Source organism: Stylophora pistillata, chromosome 9 (assembly GCF_964205215.1).
Source record: "Stylophora pistillata chromosome 9, jaStyPist1.2, whole genome shotgun sequence".
NCBI lineage: Eukaryota > Metazoa > Cnidaria > Anthozoa > Scleractinia > Pocilloporidae > Stylophora > Stylophora pistillata.
Genome location: NC_142527.1, coordinates 7505201 through 7525640, shown reverse-complemented (window position 1 = coordinate 7525640; position 20440 = coordinate 7505201). Strand labels below are relative to the sequence as shown.

The 20440-nt window shown below is 38.2% G+C and overlaps 1 protein-coding gene and 1 pseudogene across 1 annotated transcript in view; one reads left to right on the top strand and one right to left on the bottom strand.

The window, feature by feature from the left end:
* LOC148723016 (uncharacterized) overlaps positions 1-20440 on the bottom strand; it is a 160182-nt pseudogene that overhangs the window by 74049 nt on the left and 65693 nt on the right.
* LOC148723021 (uncharacterized) overlaps positions 11712-20440 on the top strand; it is a 10887-nt gene continuing 2158 nt past the window's right edge. The window contains exons 1-5 of the mRNA XM_088732231.1: positions 11712-11826; positions 15935-16477; positions 17885-17974; positions 18273-18446; positions 19366-19949. Of these exons, the coding sequence (XP_088588357.1) occupies positions 11751-11826; positions 15935-16477; positions 17885-17974; positions 18273-18446; positions 19366-19949 (1467 nt within the window). The 5' untranslated portion in view covers positions 11712-11750. The remainder of the gene's footprint in view (positions 11827-15934; positions 16478-17884; positions 17975-18272; positions 18447-19365; positions 19950-20440) is intronic.

The window sequence follows — 20440 nt, the reverse complement described above, 5'->3', positions numbered from 1 at the left end:
CGAGGGGACCGATTCGGGCAGGCCATGAATTAGTTTTCCACGCAAAATGTTAAACGAAAACAAATGCTGTCCTGCAAAGATAGAGAAAAAGAGTTGTACCCCTTTAAAACACGTGACGTACTGGTTTGTGTAGTTAACTGTAACCCAAGGGAGACAATTTGGTTATAACAGCCTGAAAGCACCCCATCTAGTCATTACAAGGCTCACACATGCGCAAACGTTTGACTACTGTGTTTATTCGGCTGCGCCTCGTGAGCCACTTACACATTTTGTCGTTATCTCTGATTTCTTACGAAACAGAGCACGGCAACTGGGCATTAATTTGCCAATTAAGTATTACCATTGCGCCATAGAGTGCATTAACGGTTCCTTTCTAACGACGAGTGAGACCAAAAAGTACTTGCAGAAACGTGTATAAATCGGAAGCAACAGCATATGGAGTTCTCAAGATAAGAATCAGTCATACTCTTTCAATCTCAGTTTGGAAAGGGATAGAAATTGCATATTCAGTTCTTTTTTTCTTTTTTCTTTTTAATGTGTGTGTGTGTGTGCGTGCGTGCGTGCGTGTGTGTGTGTGTGTGTGTGTGTGTGTGTGTGTGTGTGTGTGTGTGTGTGTGATTGGTATTTATTGACTCGGAAAATGTATCGAAAATACATATAAAACAAAGAGGTCTTGCCATGTTGCATTGTGGATTGTTGACATATCATGATAGTGCCTTATTTATTCTGAAACAAATTTGCTCAATTGAGCAACCAATCCGATCTTCAACTAAGGTCTGCCCAAATTGCCGGTTTTGTGAAAGAAGCCTCGAATTCTGTAATTTTTAAAGAATTTTTCCACGCTGCCTATTGCAGATAAACAATATCAAATCCCATAAAATATAATGCATTCATTGTTGAGAGCGCTGTGCAAATATCTATTGCGCAATTTTGATGAAAGCGGATCAGTTTGCGCCATAAAAGTGATTGGTTTCTTTTTTGTTTGATTAAGCAGCCCTATGAGCTACATTACATTTCTGCTGTGGCTTTTTTAAAACGTAATTGCGCAGTTATACAGCTTATTTCAGACGGTTTCAGTAGACCCATACCCTTATGAGTCCGTTGTCAAGTCAGATGATATATTGACTTGTGTACGGGGGTGGATCGAAACGTTCTGTCACTTCGCCTATATTTCCATTGATGCACCAACAATTCCTAAAAATTGCTGTTACATTCCCTCAAAGTAACTTCCTTCAACTTCACTTTTGTACATCTTTGCATCCATATCTTTCACTTCTGGAAGCATTGACGGTACTCTGAAAAAAATATAGCTCTCGTCTCGGAATGGGCAGCCTAGGCAAAGTCTTGCACCCTTGAAAATGGCTTTCATGAAAGATATCAGAGTTCTAATTCATAGTTAGATACATGTACAGCATATTTAAGGATCCTTTTCTGACTAAAAAAAGGAGTTTCGGGCGTTAAGCTTAAAACCTGTAAAACTTTGAAACGTCAGTGCCTGAGATAAGGCATCATTTAAAAAAAAATTGAAAACTGTTAAACATGGAACAATTTTTTTTTTTTTTTTTTTGTAAAAGCAAATGTCCTATTTTTCATTTTTTTAAATGAAAGTTCTCGTAGATTCCAAACTTTTTGAATTTAAAATTTAAAAATTTCTGCCTTTGTCATGATTCTGAGACTTCTCGTCTGAAAGATATGAACCATAAGAATGTCTGCATACTAGCTAAACCATTAAAAATATTGGTTACTGGAAACTGTGTAGTAAATCTACATTACTAAACTGAGACATAAGCAAACAACGAAAGACTTAAGACTTGGCGGTCGAAGAGGGGAGGGGGGGAGTAGGAAAATTGTGCGTAAGTCTGGAAAATCTTGGCCACGTTCTGTGTTCAAAGGTAAAGAAAGCTTGAAAAACAAACAACAGTTTAAAAAACCTTTTGATTTTTTTTTTTTTTGAAGTGCTTATTAGGAAAATTTCAAAATGCAGTGTACGAAGTAATATCTGATTAAAAAAAAAAAAGAAAACAAAAAAGGACGTTAGAACACGAGTAGGCGTTACGTTTCTTAAACATTCAGAAGCGATTCATATCCAAGCATTTCACGTAGGATTTAACCCGAAAATGTTGCGATTGCAGTTACTGTAGAAAAAATGATTTACATCATAGTTTTATCTTATTTCATATCAATATTCTAGTATATACCAAAACAACTATACACCCCAGTGCTCGGTAAATATCCAATACTCGTTCCCTCCCCTTTGATGAATAATTGTTAGTTGGTATAATTTCGGAGCTGAGCAAAGAGTTTCCAGCAATCTGATTGGTCGAGCGGTTCCTTATATGACGCTATATAAACCGCTCCGCGCGGTTTATATGAAATGTTAAACTAAAATGTTAATAAATGTTACTAAAATGTTATGATTTTAGAGATTCCTCTGTTGTTCAGCTTTGAAATTATACTAAAACAATTATTCACATCAGGTTCGGTGAATATTGTCGAATAATCCCCTCGACTTCGTCTCAGGGATTATTAGACGATTTTCACCTCGCCTTCGGTGAATAATTGTTAATTAATAGTCGGTAAAAGTGTAGGAATTTGACACCCTTGTTGGTGATTCTTGGAAACTAGTAGTTTCTGTCACTTGTGGTTCACGAGTCGACCCTGACGAAAAAGAAAAGATGAAATTTATTGCAAAAATTCATTTGTCCAGAATAACCTACTTGCTGGCTACGTATAACTGTCTCAGATACAATGAAATATATGAAGTTCATATATTTTGAACTGCGGTATTAGATACGTATGGTGCACGATCCTCGCAGTAGATAACGCTACTTAAGCAATAGCGAAAATCAGACCTGAAAAAAAATCTACTGCGAGGATCGTGCATCATACGTATCGAATACCGCAGTTCAAAATATATGAACTTCATATATTTCATTGTATCTGATTTATCACTTTTACGGGTTTATTACGAATCAACTCAACGGCCTGCTCCCAGTTGGCTTGTTAGCTCAATTGGTAGAGCGCTGCACTAGTATCGCAAAGGTCAGTGGTTCGAGTCCCGTACAGGCCTGATTTTTTTCAGGTGTGATTTTCGCTATTGCTTAAATAGCGTTATCTACTGCGAGGATCGTGCATCATACGTATATAACTGTCTCGTTATATTGTTCTATTTTACCTGTATGCATATAAGTTAAAAACTGGTTCTTACGTCAGCGTGCGTTAATGGGGATAAGAAGAATATAGGAAGTCTGAAGAACACGCCGAGAAGCCTAGGAGTTGCTCGGGACCGTCTAGCGGCTTGAGTTCTGTATTCTAAAGTTTTTAAAATTGCATCTGAAACACACAAACTAATGGTAGAAATCAGGTGTATGTTTGTCGTTTTTAACCTCAACTTGGTCAAACCGGAATGACATTGCGTCCAAAATTTAATACCCGATGATTCTTTTATCAAAACCCACGTATCAGTCTCGATGAGATCACATTACTACTGTAGTGTACTAAAATATAAATAAAATGTGCAAAGCGCCTTTTTGACCAAAATCGTTAGAATTTTTATTACTTACTAAAAGATAACAATCGTGTATTCCATTCATCATGATTGTCTCCGATCTAAACTAAATGTTACAGGAAGACTCGCTAAGATAAAACGATTTAAACTCGAATAACTAGGTATGTGTGCAGTTATAAAATGAATTCTCTTCTTTTTACCATAACTTTCCCTTGCTCTGTATAGTTGTTCCAGTTGTTTTCATCAGAAATGAAACTCATATAATAGCGGGTAACATAGAAGCCAGCGATTGCAGTGATATTTTTAGAATACTGTAAATTCACATGTATCCATGGATTTCTATTATTTTGATCGGGAACCCACGTTTTGCTGTTGCTCAATCGTGCATGGTAAGGCAATGAATCAGAATTATGTGATGATGCCATGATATGCTTGTCTGGAATAGTACTTCTTCCCATACCAAGTTCGGGAACAACTTATTGAAACATTAATGAAAAACAAGTAAAATTTAGTTTCTAAAGTGGAACATCAAATTATTTGCACACACACCACACACCAGATGCCCACCTAGATAGATAAAACTAACCTATACTACCTCCCCCCCCCCTCTAAGTATATCTGTATTTATAGACTTGATATCAAGCTACAACTGAAAAGTGCAACACAAGGCATAGTTGACTTATTCAAAATCTGTGGTACCAGTGATCTACAGCTAAAAACTCAAACACCAAAATGGAATATATTTTTTTAAACAGTTGAGAGGAAGGTAAGAGCTCTTGATCATTTCCTTTTTTTTTTTTTCTGTTTTCTCACTAGCTAGGGTCCAAAGAGAAATCATAATAATTTTCTTAAAAAAATGTACATTTTTTTTAACAAGAGGGTAGAAAGCAATTACTATATTTTTACAGCTATAAACATATATACACTACGCTTTAGGGGCGCTCAGTCCGGGGAGGGGAACGTTTTAGAGCTTGGGGGCTTACAGTTGGGCTTCTTTCAGGCCATCAAAAGACTTCTGACACGCGATTGACCACATAAACTGACGCCCCTTCTCCTTTAGTTGGAACAGAGGGTGTGCAAGAGTTGCAAAGTCTGGGATAAACTTTCTGTAGTACCCAACCTTGCCCAGGAAAACAGGCAACTCAGAATCAGTGGTTGGTGGAGGCCATGACATCACAGCAGACATCTTTTCAGGATCTGTGGACACTCCTTGCGCTGATAAGATGTGGCCAACAAATTGTACGCGCTTTGGTAGAATACGGCATTTCTCTGGCTTCACCTTTAACCCGGCTTCCTCAATGAGGGAAAGAGCACGATCCAGTGATTCACAGTGCTTGGCAAAGGTGGGACTAAAGAGCAGGACATCATTAAAGAATGCCAAGAGTTCTTCCCAGGTCATTCCTGTTAACAAACTAGCAATCTAGCGCACAAAGAAGGGAGTTGCATTACAAAGCCCAAAGGGAACCCGCTTCCACTGCCAGTCCGTCCTTGGTGGAGAACGCTGTTTTCTCTCTGTCATCGGGGTGGATTTCGAATGCACGATAGGCAGAGATGAAGTCTAAAGTTGAAAAGAGTTTCGCTCCAGCAAGAGAATCAATCATGTCCTCCACCTTCGGGATAGGGCAGTGTTCCTTGACGGCGACACTGTTTAGTCTGCGAAAATCAACATAATAACGGTATGAGCCATCCTTTGTAGAAGCTAAGAGGACTTGGGCACTCCAAGGACTGGTGGAAGGTTATATCACATCTCCCTCAAGTAGCCTTTGCGTCTCCTCGTTTATGTACTTCTCTTGTTCTGGTGAAAAGCGGCGCAGGGGAAGTCTTGAAGGGGGAGCAGAGGCATTGTTAATTCGTAATTTGGCCTTAGTGCAGTGGCCAATGTCATGTGGCCTTCTCGATACCGCTTTGGAATGCTTGGCCAAGATTTTCCATACGCTAAGTTTCTGATCTTCTGTTATCTGGTCATTGTCTTTGGGGAATAGCTTTTTTATCTCCTCAATTGTATTCCAACTCAGCTCTGCTTCGACTGACACCGCGTTGCAATTCAGTTGTCTCTTATTGCCGTCAGAAAAGGCGGTTTCTACTCTGTAACTGCGATCCGTAGGTATTGCTTGCCCCCTTTCTACTACTGGACAGAACTCCCCTACATTTGTATCCTTGTGGATGGTAACTCGCCCGCCGGAGTAGTTGTAGAAACGAACTGGGACCGAACCATTATTGACCGAGGGTAGAGAACTGGGCACCGTAATCGGGAACCGTTCAGAGAACCTGTCCAGGGGTTCTAGGATCCCATGAATTCCTTCCAAACTAATCCCTTTTACTTGGCAAACAAGAAGAACCTTCTGATGTGGTTGCATGGTAACAGTTTCTACCAGTGACACCCTGTGCACCTCCCAACGAGATTCGCGTCTCAGTTTTATCTGGGCGTTTCCTGCGTGAAGGGTTCCCCTACTAAAGTCAACAACGCACCCATTCTTTTGTAAAAAGTCCATCCCAAGTAGGGCATTCTGCTTCAGATTGTTGCAAACATAAAACAGCTGTTTAGCTCTTATCTCCTCGAGAGTGGTGTCTAGCTCCACAGTTCCCAGGATACTGAGTCGTGAGCCCTCAGCACACACAATCTTGGATGTGACCTACCCCAGGGTGTCACTTAAACCGATATGTTTGAACACTTCCTTATTCAAAATGCAGATCGGGCTACCACAATCCATCACTGCACTCACAGGGACTCCTTTGATCTTGCATTCGAGCAAGAACACGTTAGGTTGGATGGAGCTAATGCGTATCACTGGTGCTTGGTCTCCGGGCGGGGAGCGACTCACGGTTACGATCTCTCCCCCGCCCTGCGGAAGTTTCCCTGTGGGCAGTTCCTCTGGAAATGATACATAGACCCACATGACCAACATCCCCTACCCCTGCTATTGGCTTGTCTGAATCGAGGAGGAACGTAGTTTCCTTGAACACTCCTTGAAGGGATTGCATTAACCACCGCTTCAGTTGCTGCTTTTGCTGTGGCTGATGCAATCATGGTTGAAAGCTCAGGGGCCCAGCCTGGTAGGGATAAGTTTAGCACCTCACGAACTTCTCCCCCATTGGTCGACACATCGTTCACAACTCTCTCTCTCTCTCTCATTCTAATGGCTCTTAGTTCCAGCTCTTCAAGCTCTAGAGCTTCTGAAAGGGCTTTATCTAATGTCGAGGGCTTAGAGCAAATCACATCTTTTGCAAGTGAAACCGCAAGTGTATCGGTGAAATGATCAATACAAGATTGCTCTAAACTAGCTGGGCTCAAAGTAGGGTAAGCCTCTCTACAAAGGCGTTTAATATCAATGCTCAAATCCAACAAGGTTTCTCCTAACTTTCTTCATCGAGCTTTGAGCGTAGCTCTGGCGGCTTCGGGGACCTGACCAATTCCGGGTTTTTCGCGCAGGGCCTAGACTATGGGCTAGTAGTAGTTCTTGTCGTCCAATAGGAGTTGGGAAATGACCACGCGTGCTTTCTCCTTTATGCACAAAACCAATTTATTTGCTTTTTCTTCTTCACCCCAATCGTTCATCCTCGCACAGACCTCAAACTGATCCAAAAACGCCTAGAAGTCTGTGTCGTTTCCACTACCCGAAAATTTTGCGGGCTTCCCTACAGTCGATTTCGCCGACTGTATCTTAAAAGGCAACGGATTGCGTTCCATCTCCGACACCTTCTCTAACGCTCTCTTTGCCGACTCCCTCGCTTCGTCCCTCTCACTGATCAGTATGGACTCCCTTTCCTTGAGCTCGCCGAGCTGCTGGACGACTCGTTTGTGTTCTTTCTCCAACGCTTCAAGGCTCACCTGTGTTTGTCGAAATTCCTCGTTTGTCGATCGCAAAGTTGCGTTTTCCAGCTTCAACTGCTTGGTTAACCGCTCGATAGCATCCTCCAGCATTTCCCTCGAAGTCATCTCGTCCAGGATCCCACCGCTGCCACCACTGTAACGTTTAATAAACCCTTTTTTAATACAACTAGCGGCGGCGACACTATATCGACACAACAAGATGGCCGACCCGATTTTCCCGCTCTTCTTCTTCCAAGTCCTGGGGTGAGACTAGCCTCGTTTCCTAGCAATGTTACACCTTTTTCATATTTTATTTGGCAAAATATTGGATCCCAATTGCGAAAAGGGAAATATTTATTTTGTTCCTTGTAGTGAGGAACAAGAATTTGAAACAGAAGAAGAGGAGGAGATGGATTTAGACAGTTCTATGGATGTGCCTGAGGCTACTAGTGTGTAATTATTATTTCACTCTGCCTAAATCTAGCCCATTGATTAGTAATTTTGAATACATAGAAATATATATTATATATCTATATTCATGTTTATAAATTTGTGGGTGGACGAGGCCCGCGTTGAAAATGTACTACTACTGTCAGTTTTTGTCTTTTTCTTTCAGATTTTCAGGTCATTTTGATGATCAAAGAAGGGACATTTTGTTATTAAACATGTTAGGAAGATATTAAAACCCAGTGGAGGATTTTTCCTTTTTCTTCGAAAGCGATGCTGAAATGTTCTGGGATCAAATCTTAATTTTTTTTTCCTGAAAACCCTATTTTGTACACTTTGAAATTAGATAAAGTAATCTACATTCCTGTAAATACCTGCTGAGATATAAAATAAAACAATTAATACGGTCAAATTTGTCTGTTTTTTATTGGATGATAAAGAGTAGCATCTCTACGTATTTTTCTGTCGTATGATTGTTTGGTTCATATTCACTGCAGCGCCATGTTCCAGGTGAGGTCCTGTTGAAGAAGGTTATGCTCTTGCCTGAGCCAGCACCACACACTCCAAGCCAATAAACCAATGCCCCTTTGTTTGATTGTATTTCATTGTCATGTTCATGACGAAGTGCTATTCATTTTCGATTTCCATAGAGACAATTGAAATGCTTGCTTGGTCGCCATATTTTTTCACGGCATTCCTCTAGTCACCCTTTTCCACGTAGAAAGAATACTTGGAGCAGATCATAGCTACCGCTTCTTGGGAAGCCAAGCGATAAAGAGGAAAAAAGAAAAAAAATTGTAGAAAAGTTATAAATTTATGTATTCAATTATTTTTGCTAAATTTATTTTCAAGAATTAGAAGAATTTGGACTGAAAAACAGCTCACAATTACGCGCGTTACGCAATATTTGATGGATAATACAAACAATAGTCTATTTCGTAGAAAATATGCTTATATATTTGCCCTTAGACATTATCTGGTCCCCTTTGCTGATTTAATCTTCCCCAACGTAACTTTCTTAGTAACCGAGTTGCATGCCTAGTAAGTTTTTGCACCACCGCATACTCTATTTGTGAAACAAAATTGCCCTCTGGGTATCATCTTCTATATTGATTAGTTTCTAGGTTCTCAATGATCTAAGAATGATTTCTGAGAACCAGTTATTAGTTAGTGTCCTGTTTCTTTCTTTCTTTCTTTCATACATACCAGTTATATAGAGGACAAAAGAAACATTGAAGTCTGTTTGAAGAGTTATCCAAATGATCAAATAGGGTGAATTCGGACTATTTAAGAAATCCATTCTTTGTAACCAGCTATCAGACGTATCTGGAAAACCATATCTAAAGCTAGCGCTTCTATATTACTGAAGAATTGTGCCTATCAGTACCAGTATGACTGTTGCCATTTATGGCTCCGCATGGTAGAAGGATGGCAAAATTTATCGCAAAACACGATTTATCCATTCTCACTATCAGATGTCTCCCGAAAAGCTAGAGTCACACTCGGCTATCGTCTTGTGCGACTCTTACGCTTCTTCGTGCTTAGCAACCGACCAAGTGCATCCATAACTCGGTGGTTGCACGCTGCACGCTAACCATTTCTTTTGTAACACTGAGACCCCCAGACATCTTTCATTTCCTGGATAAATATTTATTAAAATTCGCTCTGAATGGAAAAGCACAATCAGCGCGCGAAAATGTGTATTCAAAAACTGACAAAGCGACACTGCAACAATATTCTTGAATCGTCACAGTGAGATAGTTTGCGTTTTTTCGATCTCGGACTAAGAAACAATTTCAAACTGCTCAGTTAACCTAAATATTGAACTGGCGACAAGCGAAAGTGCTGTCGGTAAAACTTCGTCTCAGTTTAGTCGGCTTCCTAGAGAATTGAAGACTAACTGCACATTCTGAATAGAGGTATCTTGGTAAATTAAATCACGGAAACGCACTCTCTAAAATTGTTTCTATTTAATACTCACCTCAAAATGTTGATACAGACCATTTTTTTTTTGTTTTCTTGGTCTTCTCTGAGTGTCTTTATTCAACCAGCTGATTAAGCTCCTGCTCGCCTAAGTTCGCAAATCTGGAACTCTTAGCCGGGAGGCCCGTCAAAAAAATCGAGCTCGAAATTTGGCATCCCGCAAGAATTATCTTCCTTATCTCAAGAAAAATTAGAAGATTCTTCCATATTTCACCAGCAAAAAAAAAAAAAAAAACACAAAAAACAGGAATTATGTTGTAAGAAGTGACGAACAAAGTTGCCGTGAAAAAAGAAAAAAAAAGAGCAAAACAAACTGACTTCAGCGTGCAACCACGGGCAAATGGATCGAGCATATTAGCCAATCAGGGCGCGCGCCTTAGCAAAGCTATGCTATTAAAGGATTTGGTAACTGACATAAAAAAAAATTAATAATAATATAATAATAATAATAATAATAATAATAATATGATAATGATAATAAATAATAAAATAACTTCGGCGGTGGCAACAACTTCCATTAAAGTAACATCAGCGCTGCTTCCGTGTCAACATGGAAAACATATGCGTAAATCCGCGCTTAAACGAGAACTTTTGATTTAACACAAAAGAATCATACTCGAACAGAAAATGCTGAAAGAAGTCTAAGAAATCGCATTCACAATTAACGCTAAGCACAAGAAAATCATCATGTCGATAAAGTTCTAGAGGAAGTTGTGGAATAAAGGAATGAAAAGAACAAACGCACCATTTTTGGAATGTAAAACACAATTCTTGTAAGCTAAGAGGAAAAACGAAGACTTCGCGCAAAATATAGTGATATTTACCAAAATGAAAGAAACTGATGCAAATCAAAGGATTCCTTGGGTCAACCATGATTTCCAATGAGCGAAATGAGGATGGAATTGATTTATTTCTCAAACACAGCTTTCAAGTCATCAAGCCAGCTAGCTGGAGAGTGATTTTCGCAATTATACTGACATCACTCAATCATTGGTTCAACAAAGAATGATCAGATAGGCAAAAAGATACTTAAAATAAATATTTAGGCAAAAAAATATATTATAAGGTAAATCATATTTCGTCACGTCGGAAAATAAAATTGAGTATAACAAATAAACACAACGCTTTGCAGAGAACTACATCAGATGTTTGATGTCTGTTTGTTTTTGTATTCTCTTTGCGTTTTGTTTTGATTTGGTTTGGGTTTTGTTTCTGGTTTTGTTTCTGCTTCAACAGTCGGGCCACAGAAAAACGAACTCAAACGACTTTCAACGGAATAAAATTTATACATGGGCATGTGATTTATTTTATATTAACGCGGTAAACCAGCCTTCGAAAATACACTGCAAGAGAAACGCGAAATAAGTGGGTCGCTTTCAAAAGTAAAATGGGACAATTTTTGGAAGAAAATGTCTTCGTAAGATTATTTTTACCTTTTCAAGATGTTTTTATTCTAGGCATTTGCATAGATTTCCGAGTAGATAAGAAAAAAAAACTGAAATTAAATGATATAAATGAGAGGCACAGTTAAACACAACAAGAAAAATTTACCCTTTCTTCTAGAGGGGAACACTGCGTGGAACTTACAAACTTTGGTTTTCCTATTTACAATGCTTTTGCCAATTTCCCTTGCTGTGTTTGTAAACGGGTCATCGGGGGACCAAAAAGACTATGAGATTGCAATAATAACTTGAGCTGAACAAGGTTTGAATGAATTATGCCGGGCAAGAATAATGTCACTAGAGGCTAACATGGACTGTATTCTTATTAATTTCTTATAAGTAAACCTCTTGATTAATATCAGTTTACATTTGTGACATTTATGGGTGATCGATGCACGTACGTGTGTGTTTAGGGGTGACAGCCTCGTCTTAGCGCGATTTGAGCGAAATCACATGTCAGGGTAGAACTGAAGCGTCTAATATCCATATCATACCGCGGTTTACCAAATATTTTGCTTTTAATGCTTGTGCGGATCGTAGGTAACATCTGTTTGTTGGAATGGAAAAATCCAGTTCTGTGGTATTTTCTGCTATCCTTGTGCTAAGTGGGACCATATACGTAATTGCCTATGTTGGTAAGCTAACTAGTTAGTTATAATTAATAGCTACGTATTTCACTATTTAATTCAGTCGTATCTGCCTTATTGCTGAAGATGAAAAAAATGGCTTTGAGAAAAAATCCTATTCCATGTATTATTTGTGGTGGTTCATCAATTGGGGTACTCTTCAGCCGTGAAAGTCTTCTATACGTTATGATCAACATTGTATCTGAATGGAAAGGAAAAAAATAGGAACACAGGCCACGTGCGATCAACTACATCATTCATCTTGAATTTATAATTAATCTATTCAATAATATGAGAGCAACGATAATAATGGACAAAAGGGTCTTATAGGCGCCAATAAAATCCACAACACGCTGACGGTCAGGGGCTTAAAATAAGAGTGAATAAGAGTAAACGAAATTATAGTATAAAGTAAAGCATATAATTGAGCATTTTTTTATCTTTTGTCTATTTTTTTGTCTCGTTCTTAGGTGTTTATCTATCTTAAATTCCTTTTCTTTCCTCAATTTTTTCCAAAGTTTGTTCATTTTCAAGTGTGGCACTTGATTTTAAACCATTACTGTTAATTTTGGCTTTCAGTTAAGCAAAAGAAATAGACTACTCTTGCTTTTAAGCATTTGTATAAAAAGGTATCAGCAGCGTGAGGATCACCACTGCAAATCGATACTTGTAACACAGTATTATAAATTTTAGTTATAGTACTATCAAAAGGCTGCGAGCGCTTAACTTATGGCCTCATATCAACTTTCAGGCAACGATCGATATTCGTTTTGATGGATCTTAATGAAAATAGTCGTGCATATACATCTAGATAGAAATACAATTTTACCAGACCGTTTACCATTACAAAAAGACATTCGCACTTTTTTATTATGTGAAATACAACTCAGCGCAGGACTTGCCATAGCGGCACCAATATTACATGATCGAACTATTAAGGTCATATTAGCGTGAATTTCATTAACAAAGAAGAAGAATTGCAGGCTTAAGAAGTGAATTTAGTGGCACCTCCACTTGATGAATATAATATAGGGCCTAAAGGAATATATTGTTCGTCACAGAGGACTTTCATGAACGCAGTCAGCAGAACAAAAGTGCAAAAATTAAAATGACAGTACGATAAAACGTGGTTGTGCTGTGCAAAGTTTCACTTGTTGATCATTTCATTTATTTTGCCGCTGAAGGTCGTCTCACGTTTAATGAGTGGAAAATAAACTTCATACTTGATTCCTGCCTAAATAATAAGTACGCTTAGCCGAACTAGTGCTCACACTCAATTGTTTTTCATTCGGAAACAACTTCTTCAAACAAACCAATGGTGTAGTCATGGGCTAATTTTTTGTAGGTTTTGTCGAACATCACTTTTTCAGCCAATACAACGGATCGAAACCTGAACTCTACGGCCGCTACATCGACGACTGTATCGGCGCTTCCTCCTCTACCAAAGAGGAGCTCACTCAATTCATGACCGCAGTCAATTCTTTTCACCCGGCTCTCAAATATACTGGGAAATTTCTGACAATTCTTTATCATTTTTAGACATCAAAGTTTCAATTGAAGGTAACGGTTTATGCACTAGTGTGTATTACAAACCTACAGACTCGCATAATTACTTGTTATATTCGTCTTCGCATCCATCTCACGTTGAGAATTCCATTCCTTTTTCTCAGTTTCTAAGACTTCGTCGTTTATGTAGTGATGACTCTGATTTCCACCACAAATCAGAGTTAATGTGCCAGTCTTTCGATAAACGTGGTTACCCTGTTTCTGTCGTCCAAGCGGGTTACCACCGCGCCCAACTTATTGATCGACATTCAGCACTACAAACGTCGCATAAGGAAGATTCCGACCGCATTCCATTCACTCTCACGTTTCACCCTCACAACCACTCAGTTTAATCCATCATTCTTAAAAACTTTAAATTACTTCAAAACGATCCAGAGACAAGCGCTATCTTTTCGCAGCCTCCGCTCATTTCATTCAAACGCGACAAAAACATAGGCGATTTTATGGTCAGAAGTTCTTTTCAGACTAATGACCAACAAGGCCCTTTTAAATGCGCTCGTGCACGATGCAAGACGTGTGCTTTCATTCACAACACTGATAAAATATCGGGACCTAAACGATCCATTAACATCACCGATCACTTCACGTTCACCTCCTCCAATGTAATCTATTGCATAACTTGCACTTCTTGCAAAAAGATGTACATCGGCGAAACATGCAGAAGACTAGGTGACCGATTCCGAGAACACCTTCGAGACGTGGAAAGGAATGACAAGGACACATGGAAACCAGTCGCTAGGCATTTTAATTTACCCAATCATTCTAAGAAACTATAGCAATCTGCGGTCTTTCCTTACACTTAGGTAACACGGAAAGCCGTAAAAATCTTGAACAAAAGCTCATCTTTTAAACCGGCAGTCTAAATCCCACAGGGATCAACGAACGCTTTTCATTCCACAAATTTATTCTTGTTTTTCTCGTTGCCATGTTCCCACCAATAACGTAGCTCCATTTTCTGCCTTTAAAAGCACACACAACCCACAATTCCTGTATTCGCTCCGACGAAGGGCTAACGTTCGAAACATCAGCTTTTGTAATCGTTACGGTGGCCAATTTACCATTTCAACTTTGTTGATATATCCAAATTATCACATATTCAAACGTGCTTGTTACGCATGCATGCTTTTCATACTGACGGTCTCGTCGAAGCAAGGCTTGAACGAAATTATTTGTTTACAGGTGCTAACTGAAGTGCATGAAACTGTTATCATACAGTGATTTGCAAGCGATTTCGTTTTTATTGCTTTAGCATATCGTGGGAGGCACTTGATTTGTAAAATGGGAAAAGCGTGGTTTGTGGTGTTCTTCTCGTACCAATTGCAACCATACTTATAAAAAGTAATGCTGATAAGGAAGATGGTTAGATTAACAGCTAAATGTCGAGTTCGGGACGCTCTACCAATTAAGCTAACCGCCTCCCGGGCTAGCTCAATTGATAGAGCGCCAGACTATTGTGCAGGAGGTCGTGAGTTCAAATCCGGCCGGACCAACACTCAGGGTCTTTAATTAACTGAGAAGAAAGTGCTGCCTTTGTAATAATATCTGCCAATGGTTAGACTTTCTAGTCTTCTCGGATAGGGACGATAAATGGAGGTCCCGTCTCCTGCAGGGTTGGGGTAGGAGACGTTAATTTTCCACGCACGAGATTACTGTGCGATGGATGTCCTCGCCGGGGTGGGATGGGTGGGTAAAAAAGGGGTTAGGTGTCAACTGGAACGAAAGTTCTGTTCCTTTCTCCTGCTATTCCTGTGGCGAATGAATTAAACTAAACTAAACTAAACTAAACTTTTTTTTTTTTTTTTTTCCATTTTGTATCCGTCTGAAAGCTGGCGATAAAGTAGGCTTGCGTCAATAAGATAGGATGCGCTGTATCCTCCAATTAGTAGAAATTCTAATTTGGTTTTGAGCTTGAACGGACCACCACACTTGAAATATCACAGTACTTAGACACCCCGAAACCGTTTTAAATCTACCATTGTCGCAGCCACGTTTTTAAGCAAACCTGAAATTAGGGGCTTGTATAGTTCTCATGTGCTAGTTTTAAAATTGAGCTACAAAAAAATGATTAATATGCTTGTTCTAAAGACGAGTGCTTAGTATCCAAATGTAAAATTAAATCAAAATGTACAAAGAACTAGAAATAACTGGAAAAGGTTGGTATGGAGTGGAACTTAAAAAGAAAAAAAAAAACAACAACAACAAACAGAGCAAGTATTCTTCGTATGAAACTATTTGCACACCTACCCTCTCCCTCTCTAACCCCTATGAAAAATGCAAAAAAATAAAAAATAAAAAACAAAAACAAAACAAAAAACAGGTTATTCCATCTATGCCTATAGCTACCGAAAAACACTGTTCATATACGAATACAATTTAATAAAAGTTCACCTACGCTGGAAGGCCCCTGTAGTTTTGGATACTATTTCATATTAAAGAACATTGTACTCAGAGCAGTTTCTTTCTGCTCCTAGACCTGCTATCCAAGGCGTTATTGGCTGACAAGGTCAATGTTCTTCACATGAAGTATGTCTTTTTTAAATTGTACCATTAGGTTACCTGAAGAACTGCAGTGGTTCCACGTACATTTTCTATAAGAGCAATGATAGTAACATGGACAGTTGGTTGAGAAGCAAAGGAATCTGCGAAAGGTCTAGATGTAATCTTGTTTCGATTGAGAGTCTTGAGGAATGGAACTTCCTGAGCCAAACTATCCAGAGAAAGAACACTATGGAATACTTTATAGGCTTAAGGAAAGATAAATCAACTGGAAAGTGGAGATGGTTAAGTGATAATAGCACATTAAATGTGTCCGATGAAAGAAACTGGCCTTGGGCAAGGGGAGAACCTAACAGCGAAAAAGAGAACTGCGCACAAATGTATAAAAATTATAATGAGAACTACGGGCTTTACAATGATATCGGCTGTTCTACAACCGCCCAAAACGCAGGATTCATATGTGAATGTAAATATGGAGCAGGAAATAGACCATCAATGCAAGAAAGTGGGAGTAAGAACTATGGACGCCATAATGATATCGGTTGTTCTACATCCTCCAAAGACGCAGGATTCACATGTGAATGTAGAGATGAAGCAGGTAATAGACCATCAATACACGAAAGTGGGACTAGGATTTGGTCAGTAGTATTGAAATTTATTCCTTTTCTCGATAGTCTAGTACACCGAGCAATATAATTAAATGATTCATTAACATATTGCAAATATTAGATAGAAGAATTACTTTGGATCTTGGTAGTGAGCCAATATAGTCATCTTGATAAGCACTTTTCTGAATTCTGTTAATATATGTATTTATTCATTTATTTATATAATTGTTTTCATATAAATATAATTGTTTTCATATAAATATAATTGTTTTCATATAAATATAATTGTTTTCATATAAATATAATTGTTTTCATATAAATATAATTGTTTTCATATAAATATAATTGTTTTCATATAAATATAATTGTTTTCATATAAATATAATTGTTTTCATATAAATATAATTGTTTTTATATAAATATAATTGTTTTCATATAAATATAATTGTTTTCGCCTTGCGCTCTTTTTAAAACTGGATGGACAATCACCAGATTAAAATGCGGCGAGGTTGATGGCGTCCGCTATAACAGATAAATGTCAATTGGCCTTTCCAACACACATTTCTAAACTATATTGTAAATATGTGTAAACGTAGGTATAATTCCAGTTCTTCTCTCGATTTACTCCGAGAAACTCCCGTTTAACAGGTCCTTAATTTTAGATTTTTACATGGAGGTAAAAAGAAAGGGAACGAAAAACCATGAAGAGATAGGGAAAAGAGAGAACTGATTTTTAAATATTAAGTAATTCCATTTGTTGTTTTTTGTTCTGCTTATTATCATTTACTAACATCATCGGCATCATTATCATGGACGTAATAGTATTTGCACAATTTTTAAAGGTTCCAGGGTGCTATGGTTTGAAATGATAGAAGTCATGACATAAATAAAGCTTTTCTCACCCAGGGTGCTAGGGTTTGAAATAATATAAGTGATGACATAAAGCTTCTCTATCTTTCAAACGTTTTAAGAAATAGTTTAAGTCAATTCTTATTACAGAATACTGGTTGCAAGTTTGCCAAAACTACATTTTTATGGCTTTCCAATGTTAATTAACAGCATACTTAGCTTTCTTTTGTTGATTTTCTTTTTCTGCTGGCTTTTTCTTTTGCTCCTTCCTTTTTTCTTTCTATTTTCGTTTTGTGTTTTTTGCAGTGTGCGCACGTTAGTAGTAACTGACCTTTTAATATAATCATATATTAATAACCTTAGGCTGCCTTGTCTTTTAAGCCCTCGATGATTGAAACGGACAGCCTTTATTCTTTCCATTTGTCATGTAATACCTCCTTTTATCAGATGTTTCAATGTAGGGTACAATTAAAGTTGCTGTTGTTGCTAGGGCTACATTGAATTTTCATGAAGCAAATCAATAACTTTGGTTCGATGTTCTTCCTTAGGACTGACTGATGAATCCCAGGCGACGAAAACTACACGGTTCAAAGAATTTCCCAGGACTACAGCGACAACTCATTCAAAATTCTATTCAAGTAAAGCTCGTCGACCCTAAAACAAAAATCCACTTTTAATCTTTCTACAGAGGGTTTAAAATCAAGTTTTAGGTCCATTTTTTAAAATTCAGAAATAATAGATAGAAAGTAAAAACTATAAAAGTAAAATTAGGTATACTGGACTCCACCTTCTCTTTAAAAAAAGAAAAGAGAATTAAGATGTACGAGATTAAATAATATTTAAAGCATTGTATATAAAAACTAAATTGATTCTAAATATTTAGCCCCATGCCTTACCTGAAACAACCTCTTCTTATATATATATATATCTATGAAGGGATAAAGTTTGAGACTGATACCGTCACTGAGTATCCCTTGGCAGACGATGTACATACCAGCAAGCCTAACTTGGTTGTAGTTGTAGTGGTGCTATTAGCCATATTCATTCTGATTCTCTTTGTCACTTTTGGACTAATGTTCTTTCGAAGACATCAGAGGCACAGTAAACAATGTAAGTATCTTGCATGGTGTTTTCGATTGTTTCTCGTCAAGCTTTTTTTTTTTTTTTTATGGTGGAAAATATTATTTCTCATGTGTTTTCACGTAATTGTCGTTTTCTACTATTCATAGTATCAACCACCAGTGCACGACAGCATGTGCATAGCATCCCCATTACATGTACCTCTAATAATCCAAGAAGTTTATGCGTTGTTGTATTGTTAATTCTTTGACATTGCTTTAAAAGGAACACACTAACCTTTGCTGTTTTTTTTTTTCTCTCAACACTAACACCGACGACAATGGTTAAAAAAATTCATTGATGACACGATGTTTGGGAATTACGATGGAAATGATATTACATTCAGTAAGTTGACGTAAGATTACTGATATATATCTAACTACATTTTAATCATTTTTGCATATAAATGGAATATTTCGAAGAAAAGGTTCCCTTTCCAGGTCTCAGTTATATTTGACAAACCACTGTCTTAGAAGCTGTTAAGACATTTATATGTAAAATAAAAAAAAAAAAAAAAAAGGAACGCAAGAAATTGATCAAATGTAGAGGGGAGTAAAATGTACTTCGGCACTTCGTTTTTGATGGATGTCACCTGTCCGCATGACAAGGAAAAATCGTTCTAAAGCTGCAGATAGCCACGGTAGTTATCTTTACGTGTTATAACCCTCCTCAAAAAGCTGGGTTTGAGATTAAAGTATGGTCGGAGCTTAAAAGAAGCAGGATGTACTGTAACAACACGAACTGATACACATGTTACAACAGCTGAGTTAGTAGTAACGTTAAGCCCCGAATTTAGTCGTCAAAGGAATTATCAATGAGTGTCAAAAAACAATTTTAAAGTGTTTGATAAACATTTTATGGCACGACATTTTAGGAAGGCTTAATTCATTTTGTCATAGATGGTATTTAGGCAAAGACCGCGTCATATGCACCTACGAGAAGCCTTTGAGCACTGCACAGACATCGCTCGACCCTGAGCTTGTTCAACAAACGCAGAGCTCCACTGAACTTACCGTTCACCTAACCCTTTCACGAACGGAATCTGAGATGGCCACCTACGAGACAGTGAGCGACTGCAAAAAAGAGCGCGAGTATAATGACACTGATGAGACTCATCGAACGTCGAGGTCAGTAAGTGAGATGTGTTCAGATGTTCAGGAACGAGAACGAAAAAACACACTGTTCGTGAGTGATGAGAAAGGAATAGAGCAAGCACCCAGTTTGTACTATGATAATGAGGAAAACAAGGATCATGTTTATGCTGTTGTTCATAAAGAAAGAAAAAGCAGAGCCAGTTCTGAAGGAAGCGCCCTCAAAAAACCATCAGGCCGCCCTCAGAAAGGAACTACTGGGTTACCTGAGAACCGCGCGTCCTGCGTAGGGCTTGAAGACTACACTAAAGCCGCCATGAACGAGACACCCCAGGCTGGTGAGAACACAGAATACTTGTATGCAGTTGTTGACAAGAAAGACAAGAAAAAGAAACAACCACAGGTAATATATTTCACTTACCCGAGTATGAATTATCTTCACGCTTACGTACTTCAGCGCTGTTTGATTGAAGGAAACAATCTTGATAGATCTACTTCCTCGACAAAAAATATACACTAATAATAATCAAGCATGCAGCTAAAACACGACAACTTTTCTAATTTTTAAATATTCTCAAAAAAATGAACTTGTTATCAATCAAGCACGAGCGCCGTATTGAAAAATATTGGCAGTTCGATTTAGACCCAGTGCGGCGAGGCCATTACAAAGCGACAGAGGGCCGATATTCCTCAGTTCGGTTTGAGCAAGTGAGGTTAATAAGTAATTCACTGTGTGGCGCTCGGAGCACAATTATTCAATTTGAATTTCTCAATTTCGTGACCAAATCACATGACTTCTGACTGTTAAAATGGAAATGGTGCGTATGGCAAAATGCGAACCACGTAAGAACCAATCAGAGCGCTCAGCTTGCTTCAGGGCTGCCTTGTGATATG